At 53.9% G+C, this 18,611-nt stretch overlaps 2 protein-coding genes across 7 annotated transcripts in view; one reads left to right on the forward strand and one right to left on the reverse strand.

The window, feature by feature from the left end:
- Positions 1 to 14: 14 nt before the first annotated feature.
- Positions 15 to 14,378, forward strand: GGA3 (golgi associated, gamma adaptin ear containing, ARF binding protein 3). 3 transcript variants are annotated; one of them, XM_047707283.1, is made up of 17 exons: positions 15 to 147; positions 6,491 to 6,575; positions 6,698 to 6,773; positions 7,659 to 7,757; positions 8,467 to 8,590; positions 8,833 to 8,936; positions 9,049 to 9,129; positions 9,478 to 9,615; positions 10,163 to 10,244; positions 10,351 to 10,467; positions 10,758 to 11,000; positions 11,411 to 11,481; positions 11,731 to 12,047; positions 12,272 to 12,495; positions 12,788 to 12,957; positions 13,088 to 13,198; positions 13,409 to 14,378. In XM_047707283.1, the coding sequence occupies exons 1-17, from the start codon at positions 108 to 110 to the stop codon at positions 13,517 to 13,519; spliced, it is 2,193 nt and encodes a 730-aa protein (XP_047563239.1). In that variant the 5' UTR covers positions 15 to 107; the 3' UTR covers positions 13,520 to 14,378. The 3 variants fall into 3 exon arrangements, with proteins under 3 accessions (XP_047563239.1, XP_047563240.1, XP_047563241.1); XM_047707284.1 differs by having other exon boundaries at positions 11,734 to 12,047; XM_047707285.1 differs by lacking the exons at positions 15 to 147; positions 6,491 to 6,575; positions 6,698 to 6,773; positions 7,659 to 7,757 and having other exon boundaries at positions 8,471 to 8,590; positions 8,733 to 8,936.
- A 1,115-nt stretch (positions 14,379 to 15,493) lies between these two features.
- Positions 15,494 to 18,611, reverse strand: part of NUP85 (nucleoporin 85) — a 40,179-nt gene continuing 37,061 nt past the window's right edge. For all 4 annotated transcript variants that reach the window (XM_047707288.1, XM_047707287.1, XM_047707286.1 and 1 more), the window contains exons 15-19: positions 18,094 to 18,211; positions 17,889 to 17,989; positions 16,566 to 16,717; positions 16,071 to 16,172; positions 15,494 to 15,700 (exon numbers count right to left, since the gene is read on the reverse strand). In XM_047707288.1, the coding sequence (XP_047563244.1) occupies positions 15,602 to 15,700; positions 16,071 to 16,172; positions 16,566 to 16,717; positions 17,889 to 17,989; positions 18,094 to 18,211 (572 nt within the window). In that variant the 3' untranslated portion in view covers positions 15,494 to 15,601. The remainder of the gene's footprint in view (positions 15,701 to 16,070; positions 16,173 to 16,565; positions 16,718 to 17,888; positions 17,990 to 18,093; positions 18,212 to 18,611) is intronic.

Raw genomic sequence — 18,611 nt, forward strand, 5'->3', positions numbered from 1 at the left:
CGGGCCGGCTCTCTCCTCTCAGGCCCCCATGTAGGCCCCGCCCCGGCTCGTCTCTCACAGGTTCTCGCGAGGTTTGAGGCCGCTGGGCCGGCCCGGGCGGCTGCAATATGGCGGAGGCGGAAGGGGAGAGCCTGGAGTCCTGGCTGAGTGAGTAGCCGCGGCCGCTTCTGTCTGCCCTCGAGCCCCCTCCCCGCCCCACTCCGCCCCCCTCCGCCCCCCTCCGCGCTCAGGGGCCCGCGGCGGCGTCGCCTAGCAGCCCGCGCCTGGGCTCGCCCTCGCCGCGAGCATTCCGTGATCACGCCCCTTCCCCAGCAGGGCGTCCCGGCCCCCGCCCGGCGCCGCCTCCCACTTCTGCGCGCGGCGGCGTGAGCTCGGGTCCTGTCCGGGCCTCCGCGGGCTCCGGGGAAGCGGCGGCCAAGTGCTTCCGGCTGACACGGCATCGACGATTTGGGGACATTGTGGTGGGGCCGCGCGCCGCCGTGACTCCGGGGCGCCAGTGCCTCAGGATTTGGGCCGAAACTCCGGGAGCGGTGTGGGTGCCGCTGGGCATATACAGCTTCAGAATTGCGACCTTGTATTTGACAAGTGGTCGCCTCGCGCAGGCAGGATGTTTGAAGTAGAAGAATCCAAAAAGGGATAAAGAACAGCTCTACCCTTTTCCTGCAGTGTCCAAGGTTTGGTGATGTCCGTGTTGGGGACACACACACTTGAACATCTTCACTAGTCATTTGTAGGTAACGTTCCGGGCAAAGCTGAGGAGCACAGCCTAGTGCCGTAGTCACAGCGGCCTGTAGCTTTAATTGCTAATTCATACTGCTATTAAGGAAATACGTGTTGACCTTGTTAGCACACAGTACTCTGCCGAAGGGTTAATAAATTAACTTTCTTATGGGCTTAGAAGAGGCCCCTGGAGGCCTCTTTAAGTGAAGACAAATTAGACGGAGTGTTAAGACAGGATGCCTGGAGACGGCCTTGTGCAAGATCCAGAGCTGTTGCAGGCGATGGCTCTTTCCTCCAATGGCCTGACCTTTCTTCCTTTTTTTTTTTTTTTTTTTTTTTTTTCTGACCTTTCTTAATAAGAAACCACCCCCTTCAGGTGGTTGAACCTAGGTTATGTTTGCAAAATCTGCAGTTGCAGGCAGGTCATAAAGTCCTCCGTGTATAGGGAACTGTTCTTCAAGGAGCTCAGAGTGCTCCAAAGATATTCATTTAATTCATTCATCAGGTATCCTCGGGCAGTAGGTACTACTGTCACAAGTTCGCAAAAAGAGGACACCCTGACTGTAATCAAACCACTTGCCCAGTGCCATCCAACCAGATATAACTGCGCTGGAATCGATTTGATTCATAGATAATAATGGGGGACATTGGAGTAATTTGACCTAAGCTGAGTTGAGTAGGCTAGGTTTAGAGTTATATTTTGAAATAGGAGAAGGACAGGCTTGGTTTTGAGGGAGGGTGGAAGTGGTGAGTCAGAGAGTGGGATGGGATCTCTAGACCCTGGAGCTGAGACTGGCCTTTTCCTATTACTTAAATTGACATTAGGGGCGGTGTCAAGATTCCATTCTTTTCTCTTTTTAAGATTCCATTCTTGGGACGCCTGGGTGGCTCAGTTGGTTGAACAGCTGCCTTCGGCTCAGGTCGTGATCCCAGCGTCCTGGGATCGAGTCCCGCATCGGGCTCCTTGCTCAGCAGGGAGCCTGCTTCTCCCTCTGCCTCTGCCTGCCATTCTGTCTGCCTGTGCTTGCTCTCTCTCCCTCTCTCTCTCTCTGACAAATGAATAAATAAAATCTTTAAAAAAAAAGATTCCATTCTTACCCATTGTTCACCTTCACAGTTCTTATGACTTACTGGCGTGAACTTTATCTGTTGAATGAACCAGTGTTTGGTTTAGCACTCTCTTAGTCTAGGTCCTTGTCACTCCATGGTTTGCCAGAATTATTATAGAAGCCTTAGCTGGCTCAGTGCCTCAGGTGTCTCCGTACCTCCCCTCCGTCCACTCTGCATTCTGCTCCTAGAAGAGCACTTCTGTATAATCCGGTCGTTCCACTGCTGCACACCTACTGCCGCCTCTTTGTGGCTTCCCGAGAGTCTCCTTGCTGTGGTAAGTCAGGTGTTCTCGTTCCCCAGAAGCCCTGTCCCCCTTTGCTCAACTAAATGCTTTAAGACCCATCCCAGATTCTCCTTGCCACGGACTGTCTCTTGATGACTTCAGGGAGCTCCTGTAGGAGTGTGGTGGGAGAGAAAGCTGGGAAGTTAGAACCAAATTCTGGAAAAGCTTGAATTCCAGCCCAAGAAGTTTAAATTTTGACAATTATCAGGTCCCCATTCTTACTGTACCTGGTGAAATCCATGTTTTTAGGAGGATCAATATAGGGGTTTTGTATAAGATGCTAAGGAGCAGAAGTTCTGGAAGCAGGTGAAGAAGTAAGGAGGCATGAGGGCAGGGGTAAGAAAGGGAGAGATTTAAAAAGACGTTGAGAAGGAAAGGACCCTGGGCTTCTGGAAGTGGGTGAGAAGGAAGGAGTCAGCAATGGGGGGTTCAAATCCGGATGCCTGGGCATGGGGGCAGAGCGAGCTTTTGAATGATAGCACCATTTATAGAAATGGGGAAGTCAGGAAAGAGAAGTATTGCGTTTGTTTTTAAACTCTTTTTGGGGCGCCTGGGTGGCTCAGTGGGTTGAGCCGCTGCCTTCGGCTCAGGTCATGATCCCAGGTCCTGGGTTCGAGCCCCGAATCGGGCTTTCTGCTCAGCGGGGAGCCTGCTTCCTCCTCTCTCTCTGCCTGCCTCTCTGCCTGCTTGTGATCTCTCTCTGTCAAATAAATAAATAAAATCTTTGAAAAAAAAAATCTTAAAAAACAAAAAACAAAAAACTCTTTTTGATCCAAATTATATAATTATACTCTTAAGCTTTTGCTCTCTTTACCTCACACAAGTGGCACCAGAAGACCATAAGCGCCCCAAAGGTAGGCTCTGAGTCTTGGACTCTTTATGTAGTCCCATGGCCTACCATGGCCTCATGTGCTGTGTACTCGTTTTCTTTTAGTTCCATTATTGACTGATTGAATAGTATTGTACAGGGTAGTTGACCTGTGTAGTTAATTTTCTGTAGGTGCTCAACAAAGACTTGGTGACAAAGTCTCTCTTAATTCAAGACCGTAGCACCAAAGGCTGCCTCTTGATTTCCTCTGCATCCTGTGTTGCTGCCTCCGCTCCTCTCTAAGTCATGTGATACATAGACTCTGTCATCTGCGAAATGTCTGAGTCGTGTTGGGATTAAGTAGCCAGTGCTGGCCCTACTGGAACCAACCCTGCTTGACCTTTTGAGGCCCTACTACAGTCAAGGCTACTGATGGAACTAAGCTGAAAATGAGAGCCGGGAATCTAGAGGCACAGACACACAAGAAAACAAGGCTTTGAGGAGAGACCTGAAAATAGAAACCTTGAGTCAGTAGAGCCTAGAGCCAGTTCTAGATGGTGGGGCTTACAGGGGAGGCGCTGGTATCCCCTCTCTGCCAGGTGATGGAGCATGTTGAGTGGGTGGGAAGTTGTGTGCATCTGCAGGAGGGAGGCAATGGGCAATCGGAGGGATCGAGTTACCTGGAATTATCCCTAGAACTTTCCTCCCCTTCCTAAGGGTGCTTGTGAGCTGGAGAGTTGGAGGAGATACTCAGAACTCGGACTGGCCATTGTTGAAACCAGGGCTCTTTGTGCCCACGTGTGGGCAGAGAGCTCCCCACAGAGTTGCAGTAGGAAAGTCTGTCAAGGTGAAAGGAAGTGGGGCACTAGAGAAGTTGAGCACAAGTGGGAAAGAAGTGGGCATATTCCAGACTTAGGCCTGGGGTGCAGGCCTGGGGTGCGTGTTGGGTGAGCACGCATTGCTCAGGTGGGTGTGGGGGCAGCCGCATCTATGCTGTCCTCTGTACCTTGCTTTTGGGTTGAGAACAGTGCAGGCGAGAGTGTGTGATTTTTTTCTTACAGCCTGGGGTATGTGACTCTTCTCAAAATAGTAAGAGCAGCAATGGGAAAGGTGGGGCCTCTCAGACCATCTTAGTTTTTGTAGCCTTTAGCTTCTTGATGTCACATGAGAACTTTAAGCAAGGTAGGGATTAGTAACAAATCCTCGCCAACAACTGAGAAGGTATCCGTCAACCAATGGGAGAAACATGGGGCCTCTGGAAGCTGACAGCTTGTAGGTCACTGTGGCAATAAAGAGCCACTCTTTTTTTTTTTTTTCCAAGATTTATTTATTTGGGGGCGCCTGGGTGGCTCAGTGAGTTAAAGCCTCTGCCTTCGGGTCAGGTCATGATCCCGGGGTCCTGGGGTCAGGCCCCTCATCGGGCTCTTCGCTCGGTGGGGAGCCTGCTTCCTCCTCACTCTCTGCCTGCCTCTCTGCCTACTTGTGATCTCTGTCTGTCAAATGAATGAATAAAGTCTTAAAAAAAAAAAAAAGATTGGGGCGCCTGGGTGGCTCAGTGGATTGAGCCGCTGCCTTCGGCTCAGGTCATGATCTCAGGGTCCTGGGATAGAGTCCCACATCGGGCTCTCTGCTCAGCAGGGTGCCTGCTTCCCTCTCTCTCTCTCTGCCTGCCTCTCCGTCTGCTTGTGATCTCTCTCTGTCAAATAAATAAATAAAATCTTTAAAGAAAAAAAAAACAATATCTCATCTGTGATGAGGTTTAAAAAAAAAAAAGATTTATTTATTTGACAGACAGAGATCACAAGTAGGCAGAGAGAGAGGAAGAAACAGTCTCCCTGCTGAGCAGAGAGCCCGATGCGGGACTTGATCCTGGGACTCTGAGATCATGACCTGAGCCAAAGGCAGAGGCTCAAGCCACTGAGCCACCCAGGCGCCCAAAGAGCCACTCTTGATAGAATTAACCTTGCTTCCCTCCTAGCTTGACATTTTAAAGGGCCTCTTAATTCTCTTTTCAAGATTGAGGACAGATACTTACCTTTTCCTCCAAATAGGAACCAAACAGTCCGAATCTTCTCGAAGTCGGAGCGGAAGCACTGCAGGCCTTCCCTCTGCCGCAGGGTGGCCTCTGCTGCCTTGTCGTGCTTCAGAGCCCCATGAGGGTGGGGGAGGGGAGGGGAGGACGCTGGGAGCCCTAGTTAGGATCTGGTCATGGAGCTAGTGATTTTTGATGTCAGGAAAAAGGAAGTTAAAACAGTCACGAGAAATCAGAATTCCGGAACTTCTGACGATGCCTTTTGTGTGGAGGGGCTTTTCCAGGGTTCCGTGGCTCTGCTTTTGGCGCTGCGGGACAGCTGCAGGAGCGTGGGTATTTAAAAAGGATATACGCCTTCAGCCTCCCATTTGTCTTCTGAACCTGCAGCCCTAAATTTAGCAAACAGCTTGAGGGTGCTTTCTGGAAGAGGCAGACTCCCAGGATGTGAATCAGAGATGGGAACACGGTTACCCACCCTCGGTGATGTGGGGGGTGCTCCTTAGCACAGGTTCTGGAGGTAACAGGGGAGGGACCCACACCAGATGCTAAGAGACTTGACACTGAGCTCCTGGCTTTTAAACCCTCCACGATCCTCTGAGAACTCTCCAACACTTGCCTTTGTCCTTAATCGTAGGAGACCATTCAGACTTGAGGGTGCTGAATACTTAAGTTCAGTTTCTGTTTCTCTAATCCCATGGATAGATAGCACAATGGTTGGTGCTTGATAGAGGCACGGTAAATATTAGCTCAGTTTAAAATGTGCAGTTTAGGGCGCCTCGGTGGCTCAGTTGGTTAAGCAACTGCCTTTGGCTCAGGTCATGATTCTGGAGTCCTGGGATCAAGTCCCACATCGGGCTCCCTGCTTGGCGAGAGGATTGCTTCTGCCTCTGATCTCTCCCTTCTCATGCTCTCATTCTCTCTCTCTCTCAAATAAATATATATATATATATTTTTAATGCAGTTTAAAAAAGACATGGAACACAGGGGGTACCTTGGTGGCTCAGTCAGTTAAGCGACCTACTCTTGTTTATGGCTCAGGTCATGGTCTCTGGGTTTTGCAGTCGAGCCCTGCATTGGGCTCCACACTGGGCGTGGAGCGTCCTTGGGATTCTCTCAGTCCCTCTCCCCTCTTCCCCTTCTCTCCCCACCCTTCTAAGAAAATAAATAACATTTAAAGCATTAAGAAAAGTTAGGTCTTGAAAACGTTTGTGGGGTGTTTTTTTTGTTTGTTTTTGTTTTTGTTTTTTTTTTTGGAAGATTTTATTTATTTGACAGAGACCGGGAGGGAGGGAACACAACCAGGGGCAGTGGGAGAGGGAGAAGCAGGCTTCCTGCTGAGTAGGGAGCCCAACACAGGGCTTGATCCTAGTATGCTGGGGTCCTAACCTGAACTGAAAGCAGACGCTTAACGACTGAGCCACCCAGGCGCCCCTGGAAACAAACTCAGCTGCATATCAGTGCCTTAAAAAACCCTCCATTATGTCCTCCTTGCTCTTTATAACAATAACAATTGTTCTCCACTTTGCTCTGTCCCAAGATAAGGCCACCAACCCTTCCAACCGCCAGGAGGACTGGGAATACATAATTGGCTTCTGTGATCAGATCAACAAAGAGCTTGAAGGGTGAGTCTCCAGGGAGTTTGGGGGCAAGCGGGAGTGTTGCTGGAGAAGTCCCGACTGGCCAAGGAGGGCCCGGCGCATAGCACCGGGCTCAGTGCCTGAAAGCCTGGTCTGCTTCCTTGCAGGCCGCAGATCGCTGTCCGACTACTGGCCCATAAGATCCAGTCTCCGCAGGAATGGGAGGCGGTCCAGGCGCTGACGGTAGGTCCTTTTGCTCTGACGGTGGATTTTAACGAGCCCAGGCCTTTCCTCGAGCACCCACTGGGCTCTCAGAGGTTTTCAGGGCTCACGTCCTATGGCAGCTGAAGGTTCTTGATACTAATGTCCGGAACGTGTTCCATAAACTACGCCACAAATGTGTGTGCTCTTGCGTGAGGCACCGAGGCTGCAGAGAGGCCCGGGGTGCGGTCGCTGCAGGCTGGGCTGCTGGTCCAGTGGGAGAGGCCGAGTGACTGAGGGCGGGGGCCAGAGGCCAGGGCCCTGAGCCCAGGGTGGAGCTCAACGGTGGCATCTTGCAGAGATGCTGACAGAGCTGTCTTGCTGTTTAAAGAGTTGGCCAACTAAAGAAGAGTCCGGCGAGTATAACTTGTTCTGTAGCTACAGTAATGCTTGTTCCTACTCAAGGTATCACACCGAGCGGCAGGTCTTAGAGGATTCAGAGCATAGCCGCGCTCACAGGACCCCCGGGGCTCTCCCCTGACTTCATTCGGGGCGTGGGAAAAGACGCTGAGAAGGAAAGGACCCTGGGCTTCTGGCCGGCGCACATGCGCACCTGTTTGCACTGTAGAGCGAAGGCCTTACAGCTGTGGTTCTCAGCTGGGGGCGCTTTTGTTCCCCAGGGGACATTTGGCAGTGTCTGGAGACACTGGGTTGTCACCTCATGGGGTGCTACTAGCATCTAGAGGATGTGTCTAGACATCTTCTAATGCACAGGACAAGCTTCCACGCAAAGAATGACCGGCCCAGCACGTCAGCAGTGGCGTGGCTGAAAAACCCAGCTTGACAGAGTCGGCAGCCAAGGAAGGGAACACAGTGGAGCGCGCCTCGGCGTGGGGCCTGGCTGAGCGCCCCGTGCTGTGGCCGCAGGTGCTGGAGGCGTGCGCGAAGAACTGCGGGAGGAGGTTTCGTAACGAAGTGGGGAAGTTCCGGTTTTTGAATGAGTTAATCAAAGTCGTCTCTCCAAAGGTCAGTCGGGGCAGCGTCCTCATTCGGGAACTCCTTTGCGTCCCCCGCCCCCCATCCTACTGGCTTCACGGTGCAGCCCCTCTCCACAGAGCTGTCTTTAGAGAGCTGCCCGTGTCCGCGCCTTAGGGACTAGGCCCTGAGGGCAGCACAGGGGCCAGGAGGCCACGGGGCGGGCAGCCCTCTCTCGGACTCCGGGCCTGATGGTGAGAAGTGATGTGGCAGCAGGTGCGGCTGCATGCGGGTGGGGAGGGCTCCTGGGGGCTGGTCACTTGGGTCCGTCTTACGGACGCAGTTAGGGCTCCTGGGGACGGTGGTCACTTGGGTCCGTCTTACAGAGTTAGGCTCAGCTTCTCAGCTTCTGTGGCACGCTGGCGTGGCGTTTGCTCTGGGCACCACTTAAAGCACAGGGAGCGGTTTTTCATAGTTAAGACATTCTCATTAATTCCTTTGAGATAAAATGCTAGTGTTTCTGGGAAATTGTGCGTGGAAATGCAGTGGCGGGCTCCCGGCTCCCTGCCTGAGCAGACTGTATCCCTGAGACAGCTTTGTCACGGGTGGTTTCCTCCCGTCCCCGCACTGTCACACATACCTAACACCTGCTGGTTTGGGGTAGGCCTGAAGACTGGAGCGGACTAGCAGCCTTTCATTCCCGCGGTTCCCGCCTCCGGACGGCAGTTATGAGGTTTTCCCATTTCCTTTTGCCTCTTAGTACCTAGGGGACAGGGTGTCTGAGAAGGTGAAGACCAAGGTTATCGAGCTGCTTTACAGCTGGACGTTAGCCCTGCCGGAAGAAACCAAGATCAAGGATGCTTACCACATGTTGAAGAGACAGGGTATGTGCTTACCTTCCCTCAGCCTTAAAGCATCCCCAAAGGCTGGCTAAGGCCAGGAAGAATGAGGGGTGTCTGCCGTCCCTTTCTTCCCCCTGAGGACAAGAAGGGCTCAGCTGCAGTTTGATGGGCGAAGCCCTGGCAGGCCGTCATCCCAGGGATGGGCCTTGCCTTGCTGTGTGAGAAGAGGGATCAGAATGACCCCAGTGTGAGCCAGCACTCTGCCCCCCTTGTGTTCCTGTCAGGCATCGTGCAGTCTGACCCACTGATCCCTGTGGACAGGACGCTGATCCCGTCTCCACCGCCTCGTCCCAAGAATCCTGTTTTTGATGATGAGGAGAAATCCAAGGTAAAGCACGCCCCAGCCAATGGCGTCCTTGGATGGGGAGGGAGGGGTTCCTCCGTGGTCTCTCCAGGTGGGGTGCTACCTTTCCCTTTCCCTTTGGTACCTCCTCTTCCAGCTTTTAGCCAAGTTGTTGAAAAGCAAAAACCCAGATGACCTACAAGAGGCCAACAAGCTCATCAAGTCCATGGTGAAGGAAGTAAGTGGCCCAGGGCCTTGGGGTGGAGGAACCCGTGACCACAGAGCAAGAGTCCCTTCCCCCAGCCTGAGGCCAGAGAGCGGGAGGCGCCCTGGAGCTTGCGGGGTAGAATGGGTTAGAGGAGCTCGCACAGACGGGGGCAGTTGAGGGCTGGGGGCGGGCCGTTATTCTAAAAGACAAACTAGGTTGAGACTGAGGCCTTACGGTTCCCAAGAACCACGCATTAAAAGGAGCTTCCACTGGGACTAGCTTTTGCTCACGTTCTCTGGTGCGATCCTTGCTGTGGGGCGCGGGGGGCGGTGGGATGAGTCTGGTTAAGCTTTTTCTCCTTGATCATCTTTGCTGTAGGATGAGGCGCGGATCCAGAAGGTGACCAAGCGTCTGCACACTTTAGAGGAGGTTAATAACAACGTAAAGCTGCTCAGTGAGATGCTGCTTCATTACAGCAAAGAGGACTCTTCGGAGGCCGATAAAGAGCTCATGAAGGTAGGCGCATCCCAGGAGAGCCACACTCCGGGAAAGCCAGCCAGCCTGTGCCCAGTACCGGCCCTGCTGTTCCTTGTTAATCAGCATAGCAACCAGGTTTGGGGGTGGTACCCCGCCTTGACACCTGCTGTGGCTAACCTACTCAGGACAGAAGAGCTGCGGGTACACCCAAGTCTGGGGGACTCTGCCGACCCGCCCCTGGGGCTCACGTCTCTCTGCCGCGCCTTCTGCCTCAGCAACATTTGGGCAGAGACACCCACCACGTGCGCCTGATGCCGCACCTTAGTCCTTGGCTCCGTGCTCTGAATTCTGAGCCATATGCCGGCCTCAGGGACAGGAAGGGACCTATTTCCCCTGGTTCTAAGCAGATATCCTAGGTGACACAGTGCAGTGGAAGCTGGCAGCAGGAAAAGGCGTCCTCAGAGCCCCGTGCCACCAGTGACTGACTGTGGCAGTAGGGGAGCCCTTGACTTTCTGGACATGGACACTGAATTAGGTCATTGCCAGGGGACCCTGTGGCTCACTTTAAGGTCTGGGATTCTTTCAGGAGCTGTTTGATCGGTGCGAGAATAAGAGGCGGACATTATTCAAACTAGCCAGTGAGACAGAGGACAATGACAATAGTTTGGGTGAGTCAAAGAATAGTTGACAAGGATGACCTAGGAATTTGGATTTGGCCAGGGGCATGGGGGGAGTGTCATGGCCAAGAGTGAGAAGTACCTCTTTCTGCTCTAGGGGACATCCTCCAGGCCAGCGACAACCTCTCCCGGGTCATCAACTCTTACAAGACAGTTGTTGAAGAGCAGGTTATCAATGGTGAGATGGCCGACGCGGCCGTGCCAGACGCGGAAGGTAAAATGTTCTAGTTCCCCATTTTGGACCCATCCAGACCAGCCCCAGGCCCCACCAGCCAGCCATGAGTGCGTGACCTGCATGTCCTCCCACGCGGCCCAAGGGGATTCTGAGCCCTTCCAGGTGCTCCTCCGGCTCCCCAGGGGCCAGGAGCTGTGGATAGGGTTTTCTTTGCTTGCTTTCCTTCAGTATTAGTTAAGCTGGAGGCTGTAGTCAGGGTTCTGCTTCCTGCTGTGCAGCCACTAGAGTGGCCCCCAATCATTCGTGTCCCCTTCCTTCCACCCCTCCAGGAACCCACTCTAGGAACCAGGGCACTCTCATCGACCTGGCTGAGTTGGACACCCCCAGCAGTTCATCCTCCACGTCGGCCCCAGCCGCTGCCCCACTGGCCTCTGGCATCCCTATCCTCCCTCCGCCCCCCCAGACCTCGGGTCCTGGGCGCAGCCACTCGTCCGGCCAGGCTGAAGCCACGGCGGGACCCAACAGCACAAGCAACGCCCTCTGCCTGCTGGACGAGGAGCTGCTCTGCTTGGGTGCGTCTCGGAGGGAGGCTGTGAAGGGCTTCTCGTGATGGGCTCAGCAGAGCCAAGGGCATGCGGAATTGGGAAGGATCGGGAATGCCTCATGGACTTAGCAGGGCAGGGAAGGGGACTTCAGGTGTGAGGAGGGTCAAGTTCAGTGTGCTCAGGCCTGCAGGACGGTGTGCGCACAAGCTCCAGAATGGACACGGTGCACGGTCTTGCTTTGTCCCCTCTGCCCTGGAGGCCTCCCCCACTGCGAAAGGACTGGAGAGTATCCCTCTCCCTCTGGAGGCTACCTGGAAAAATACCTTGTCCCCACCTGTCACCCTTTTGTCAGCAACTTTTGTCATGGGACCCTTCAGGGGTGAACGGAACTACCCCAGGGCCAGAGCCCCTTCACCTTTGTCTTCTTTTGTTTCCAGGCCTTGCTGACCCAGCCCCCACTGCTCCTCCCAAAGAGTCAGCTGCAAACAGCCAGTGGTCCCTGTTCCAGGTAGGGACAGCACCAAAATGCTCAGCCAGCTCCACAGGCGTCCTCTTTCCCAGCTCATCCTCCGAGGTGGTTGGCTGCGGCACTGCCCCGGCTGCACTGGAGAACACTGATCCCATAAGGGTGGGCCCGAGCCCTTCAGAGGGCTGCTAGTCCAGTGCAGTCCTAGTAGGGCCTCCAGCTAGAGACCCTAAACCCACCAGCTACAGGAGCCCTCCCTGCCCTTAGCTCACGCACACTTTCTTCTCCGAGCAGAACGAGCAGCCGGACCTGGCCTTCTGCAGCCCCAAGCCTGGGAGTGCTTCCTGCGGCCCCTCAGACGGGCCTCTTGTCCCGGCCTCAGCACCCTCTGCGGGCAGCTCCCAGGCCCCGCTGCCTCCTCCCTTCCCAGCTCCTGTGGTCCCAGCCAGTGTTCCTGCCCCCAGAGCAGGCTCCTTCTTGTTCCCAACTGGACTGGCCCCGGCCCCGAAGGCTGAGTCCACAGCGCTCGGGTACCCTGGCTCCGCTTTGGGGGATGGCAGCCTGCACCAGCTAGACGCCCTTGACCATCTTCTTGAAGAGACCAGAGTGTAATGAGTGGGATATGTGGGGGTCGGGGGGCTGGGCCTGGACTTGACAGAACCAGAGGGCAGCTCCGGAGGGTCCGGGGATGTTCCTTTTGGGTCTACTGGCTGGACTCTGGAAATGGGCAGGGGTGGTAAGACCCAGCCGTGTGCCCTGGAGGACGTGTGAGGGTTGGCCCAGCAGCTGCCCCTGGTCCCTGACTTGCCTTGTCCTCCTTCCTGCCTCTCAGGACCTCAGGCCTGGTGAAACCGGTCTCTTCCATCTTCTTTCCTGGGGCTACCACCTCCCCCCTGATCCCCGCCGGCACCACTGCTAGGCCTCTCCTCCCCTTCTCCCCAGGGCCTGGCAGCCCTCTCTTCCAGCCGCCTGCCTTCCAGTCCCAGGGCAGCCCCATGAAGGGGCCAGAGCTCTCCCTGGCCAGTGTCCACGTCCCCCTGGAATCTATCAAGCCAAGTAGGTGTGCGAAGCTTGGGGTGGGAGGGGGAGGCGGCACCCACCACTTGCTGTGATCCGGGGAGAGGGGTGGGCCCAGGCTCTCCTTGCCCCCCCCCCCCTTAGAGCCCAATGTGACGGGTCTTCCTGCTGTCTCAGCCTGTGCTTGTTGCCGCTGTGCTCTCTCGGGGATTCTGGCTGATTCTTTCCGGGAGCTTGCTGGCCACAGGTGGAGCCCAGGCCCAACCACACACCCTCCCCTCAGGGCACTGTGGGCTTTCTCCTTCCACACCCACCTGATCTCTGCTTACAGGCAGCGCCCTTCCTGTGACAGCCTATGATAAAAATGGCTTCCGCATCCTCTTCCACTTTGCCAAGGAGTGTCCGCCTGGACGGCCTGACGTGCTGGTGGTGGTGGTGTCCATGCTGAATACCGCTCCCTTGCCTATCAAGAGCATCGTGCTCCAGGCCGCTGTGCCAAAGGTACCCCTGGCACCCCACTGTGTTGAGGGACCCCGAGGCCAATGGGCAGCAGCATGTGTCCGGGATTCTAGTGGGCTCCTGCTCAGGGGCACCTGCCATGCTCTTCAAAAGAGCTTCTCTTTCTCTTCAGTCGATGAAGGTGAAGTTACAGCCACCCTCTGGGACAGAGCTGTCTCCATTTAGCCCCATCCAGCCCCCCGCAGCCATCACCCAGGTCATGCTGCTGGCCAATCCCCTGAAGGTGAGCTAGAACCCGGCTCCGGCCTGAAGCCCTGGCTACCCTACACCCCCCACCACCCTCCCCCAATCAGGCCCTCAGCCCCTGCTTTTGATACTGTAGCACTCGCCATGTCCCTCCCCTGCCCAGGGTTGAATGGCTGAATGAGGACAAAGTGGGAGGAGTGGCTGGGAAAGGGCCCTAAGGTGTCTTAACGTCCTCTGTCCCTCACAGGAGAAGGCGAGGCTTCGGTATAGGCTGACTTTCGCCCTGGGAGAGCAGCTGAGCACAGAGGTGGGCGAGGTGGACCAGTTCCCTCCTGTGGAGCAGTGGGGTAACCTATGACCCCAGAGGACTTTCTGTCATCACACTGAAGCCAGGCAGGCTGCTGCAAGACGGGAGGGAGGGCTCCCTGGTCCAGTCATCCTCCACATCCTGGATACAGCATTTGGAGCTTGGATATGGAACAGGGGCCCTGGGCATCGCTGCTGGGAGCCAGGCTGCTGCTGTGATGCTCTCTCCCTTGGCCCCCTAAAAGGACCTGATTTTTGTCTACCTGTGTGACTTGAAGTGGCCATGTACTGTCAGGGGTGGGGAGTGGCCCCAGACTCCGCACTCTGGCCCTGGTGGGAGCAGGCTTTCCCCCTCATGCTGGCATCCTGATGCCATAAGTGGGGGGAGGTCCCTAAGAGACTTGGGGCTCTCCCTCAAGGACCACATCCTCACACCCTTAGAGGCCTCAGCCCCATGTCACTACTCTGTGCTTCCCCTGCTGGCAGACTCCTGCTCCCACCTCCAGGGAGGTAGGCAAAGCCCCGGAGCCCTCAACAGCCCTGGGCACCGAGTGAGTTGGCGCACTGCTGCGTCTCCGGCTCTGCCCTCCCTGGGCAGCATGCTGGAACAGCCGCCGGGTGAGGCATTGTGTGCTTGTCTCTGGTGGTGGCAGGCTGTGTCCTATGGACATCTCAGTAAAATGGGGAATTAGCCTGTCAGAACTTGGCCTTGTGACAGTCAAAACTAGGGATACAAAAGAAAATGGAAGAGAACCAGTATTTCCCCTTCTCTGGAAGCAGGTACCCAGAGCCTTCTGGGGAAAGTGTGCCTCCTGCCTTGGGAACAGGCCATCCTACTCACTACCTCTTGCTTGGCACGAAATAAACTGCTCTTCTGCCCTTCGAGTCTCTGAAGGGGAGAACAACTCCCATCACCCTGTGTCCTCCTGTTTGGGCGCCCCCCTCTTCCCACCAGATGGCCTGCGGTGCGGCACATGTTTGGGAACTGGAGGCCTCAGGCTCGGGCAGTTTGCACCAGACTTCTCTCCGTCCCTGCTGCCCCGGAGCCGTGGCCGTCCCCAGCTGCCGGCGAGATACGCGCTCTGGAGGTGGTGAGGTTAGGGACCATGCTTAAATCGAGTCACCAGGCCCTATTTCAACAGTGCTCGGCTCCAAAGAGCTTGTCCCACTTGCTCCGTACACCAGGTACAACCGGGCCGGGGCCTCGAGGCCTCACGGGGCAACAGGCCAGTGAAGGTCACCAGCTGCGGAAAGAGCACACAGCTCGCCTGAGCTCAGCTGGAGGGTACAGAGCCATCTCTGGGGAAAAGTGGCACAGACCACACTCCCTCATCCCTCCCTGCACTGCCAGGTGTCCCCACTATGTCCCTCCACCCTGAGTGAGCAGGATTCACAGCTTCATTAGCACAGGTCAAAGGTGAATCAGTTTCACTACTTACAGAAGAAACCCAAGAGCTTCCCAGAGACCAGCTGCTTGCAGCCCTCGGAAGGTTTGTGGAATTACTATATGGAAATATACCTTTACAATAAGCTTTAGACATCAAAATTATCTGAGTGTTACTACTGAGGTCACTGCTTTGTGACAAATGGCTGTATACATATACCGATCTGCTGCCCTTGCTGTGCTGCATGTTAAATAAAATGATTTCTGCCCTACCTGGAATCCTAATACCCCATCCTCACCACTGTGGGCGAAGTGCCACTTAGGAATTCCAAATATAGACAAATACGCTGGCATCACCTGACGCTTTAGTTGATGAAAGTACAGGTTCCTGGACCTTTTCTAAAGGAAAGAAAGGATAAATGTTACAGTTGATTCTAAAGGCTGGATTTTTGAAGCATAAATAAACCACTCCCCACCTTGCTTGAGCTGCTAGTAGGAAGGAGGGCACTGGACTCACCACCCTAACTGCTAGGAGTGGCTTTTTCTCTTGGGAGACCGAGAAATCAGTTCCATCCAAGAAGCAGCACTTTCTCAGTTTCTACCACCTCAGGTTCACAGTAAAGGCAGGGAAAACTCCCCAGCTGGACTCTTAAGAACTTCCCTTCTATTTGGGGGCGGAAATTTATTCTTTCAAAAATGTATATACATTGCCATCCAAAGATGCCACGTTGAAGCTGCTCTCAGGTGGTCTCAGGAGCCTTCCAAAGAGCCTTCCTTTATAATGGCACGGCCGAGATTGCGTGCAAGAGCAAGTCTCAGCATTTCCAACTTGGTGTTCTCGACGTCCTCCTAAAAGCAAAGGTAGCCAGCGTGAGGCACGGCAGGAAGTGTTCCTTCTTTAAAGCTCTGCAAGGCTCTATCTGACCCAAAAGCAGACCAAGGGCATTTAACATTTAGTAGGAGCTTCCAGCAAATTGTTGACAGAACTGCAGGCAAAGGCCCACTGTGACTGAGCGCCAGAAAAGTAGAGATGAGAACACCTAGAAACCCCGCTTCCTCCTAAAAGAAGTTGGGTATGTTAGTTACAGGTTAAGCGGTAACTCAAGAAGCACAAGTTTGTAAGGTGGCAGCGTTTCTGGAGGGAAGCAGGGGAGTCCAAAATAGAAGAAGCCTTTTCTCATTGCCATTATGGAATCAACAATCTGAAAGCTAAAATAACCTGGATTCGCTGAACACCAGGCTCTCTCCACACTGGCCTTCTTGAGGCGAAGTCCTCTAGACATCTCATCAACTCGTATGTTTGCTCTGCTGAAAAAACCACCTAGGAGAGAGGAGAGAGGCCGCTGTGCTTAGCTGCTCCCCTTGGCTGGTTTCCACTGGTTTGGGCATGTGTCCAGGTTCAGAGATGGCCTTCTGTGCGTGCCCTCCGGGAGCGGATATGCAGCCTTGGGAGGACAGACAGCCCCTATGCTCACTCCCAGCCCTTCTTGTCAGGGCCCTAAGCTGAATACTGTCAGTAGACAGCTGCCTCCTTTCCAATTAAGTAGCTTTTCTTGTGTAGATACTGGGTTTCCAGAGTGGGCATTATGGGGGAATCCGCACACACGTGCAGGCCCCACTTGGGAGAGGACGTACGGATGTGCATCTACAACAGCTAAGGAAGGAAGCACAGTCAGGGACTAGAAGACCGAGAAGAAAATCATTCAAACTGTACCTCTTTCTCTTCCAAAAGGGGCAAGGCATCTATTAGCAGTATTACCCAGAAAGACCGTGGGGCAATCTGGGAAGTCATCAGTGACAGGAGAAGAGAAGCCGCATCAGTAAGACGCTTCTCCCCATAAAATCGGTGGAACTCGCGGTACTTTCCTAGTGAGAAAACAGAGCACTAGTTCACCTCTGGTCCAAACAAGACAAAAAGATCCCAGACTCCAGAGCAGGGAGATCCTTCCAGAACTGTCTCCAAACTCATGGACCAGTGAGACCAATGGGACTGAAAAAAACACATTTTGAAGAGCCAAACCTGGGAGAATGTAACCATCAAACCAAACAAGAGACTACAACAGAGTGAAGAACCCGCAAGTCTCAATCTGATCATGAGGAAACACGAGATAAATCCAAACTGAGGCCATTCTACAAGAGAGCAGAACAGACTCTTCAAAAATGTCAAGGTAAAGAAGGACCAAGAGAGGCGGAAACACTAGAGAGGAAAACTGAACTCGTGAACAAAAGACACCGCTGGGGGGCGCCTGGGGGTGGGGATCAGTGGGTTAAGCCTCTGCCTTTGGCTCAGGTCATGATCTCAGGGACCTGGGATCGAGCCCCACGTCGGCTCCCCACTTCCCCCTTTCTCTCTGCCTGCCTCTCTGGCTGCTTATGATCTGTCTCTCCGTCAAATAAATAAAATCTTTAACAACAACAACAAAAAAAGACACCGCTGGGACCGCAGATCTGATAAAAGCAGTGCAGATAGCTGGTTCTCTAAAGAGGATGTTCTTGTTCTTAGGGGAACAAAGTCTCCAACTTACTTTCAGATTGTTCCCCAAGAACCTGAGTGAATGGGGCACCTGGGTGGCTCAGTCGGTTAAGCGTCTGCCTCTGGCTCAGCTAGTGTTCCCAGAGTCCTGGGCTTTAGCCCCGCATGGAGCTCCGCATGGGGCTCCCAGCTCAGCGGGAAACCTGCTTCTCCCTCTCCCGCTGCCCTTCCTGTCCCCCATTACTGCTCACTCTTCTCTCGCTCATGCTCTCTGTCTCTAATACATAAAATCCCCCCAAAAAAAATAAAAAATAAATAAAAATAAAAATGGTACATTTGGAGAAAGTGTACATGGGAGTTCCTTAGTCCTTATACTACTTTCAGACTTTTAAGTTTGACATTACTGGGAAATGTTAGAAAATATGCTTTGCAGAGTCCGGCATACATGGTTCTATGAGTTTGGGCTCAACAGGAACGAACACTGGAGATGCCTAAATCAGTCCCTCCCATCTACACAACCCACCACTATGCCAAAGGTCCCAGGCACAGAGACCAGAGACTCACCCAAGAAGGTCAGTCGATCACTGAGCATCATGGCTGGCCCTAGGTTGTCAATGAGATCCAGGTCAGAAAAGGAGCCTCGCTCACAGTAATCCTTGAGGAACCTGCAAGGCCAGGCCCAGAGGTCTGAGCAGCTGTCCCAGGGCCCCTTCCTCAGCCTCCCAACTTCCTGGACAGTCCCTAGAAAGCCAGGAGCGGTTGAACCCACCTGTCTGACACCAGCGTGGCAAAGGCAGCGTCTCTGGCTCGGATGCTCCAAGACAGGGCAGAGCCCAGACGGTTGTTGCGGACGGCGTTCATGGCTAAGATCTTACAAATGCTGCGAACTTTGCAGGGAAAAGAGAAAAGATAAACTTTTCACCCCGCCAATCAGGCCATTCCTGAACTCTGCCAGGTAGGATCAGGCTTCCCACCTCCTCTGAGTTCTCTGCAGCCTCCCCACGGGCTCCAAATACAACTTGGTTGGCAACACTGGGGACTCTGGGATTTATAAACGGTCTCCTGGCTTTATTAACACCATGACCCACCCTGGCAGGACTGGCTTTATGAGTGGGCTTGACCTCAGGGATGGCAAGAAGATTTTTATGGCTCCCCACAGATCAGCTCCTTCATTATCTGTCCAGGTGCCAAAAACATTCTTTGGGTCTTGAATGGCTGTATGCTTTCAGAGATGGTCATAAGCAAGCAAATGCCTCTGGAAAGAACAACTTAGGTTTTTAACCACTC

The sequence above is a fragment of the Lutra lutra genome, chromosome 16, assembly GCF_902655055.1.
Source record: "Lutra lutra chromosome 16, mLutLut1.2, whole genome shotgun sequence".
NCBI classification, from domain to species: domain Eukaryota; kingdom Metazoa; phylum Chordata; class Mammalia; order Carnivora; family Mustelidae; genus Lutra; species Lutra lutra.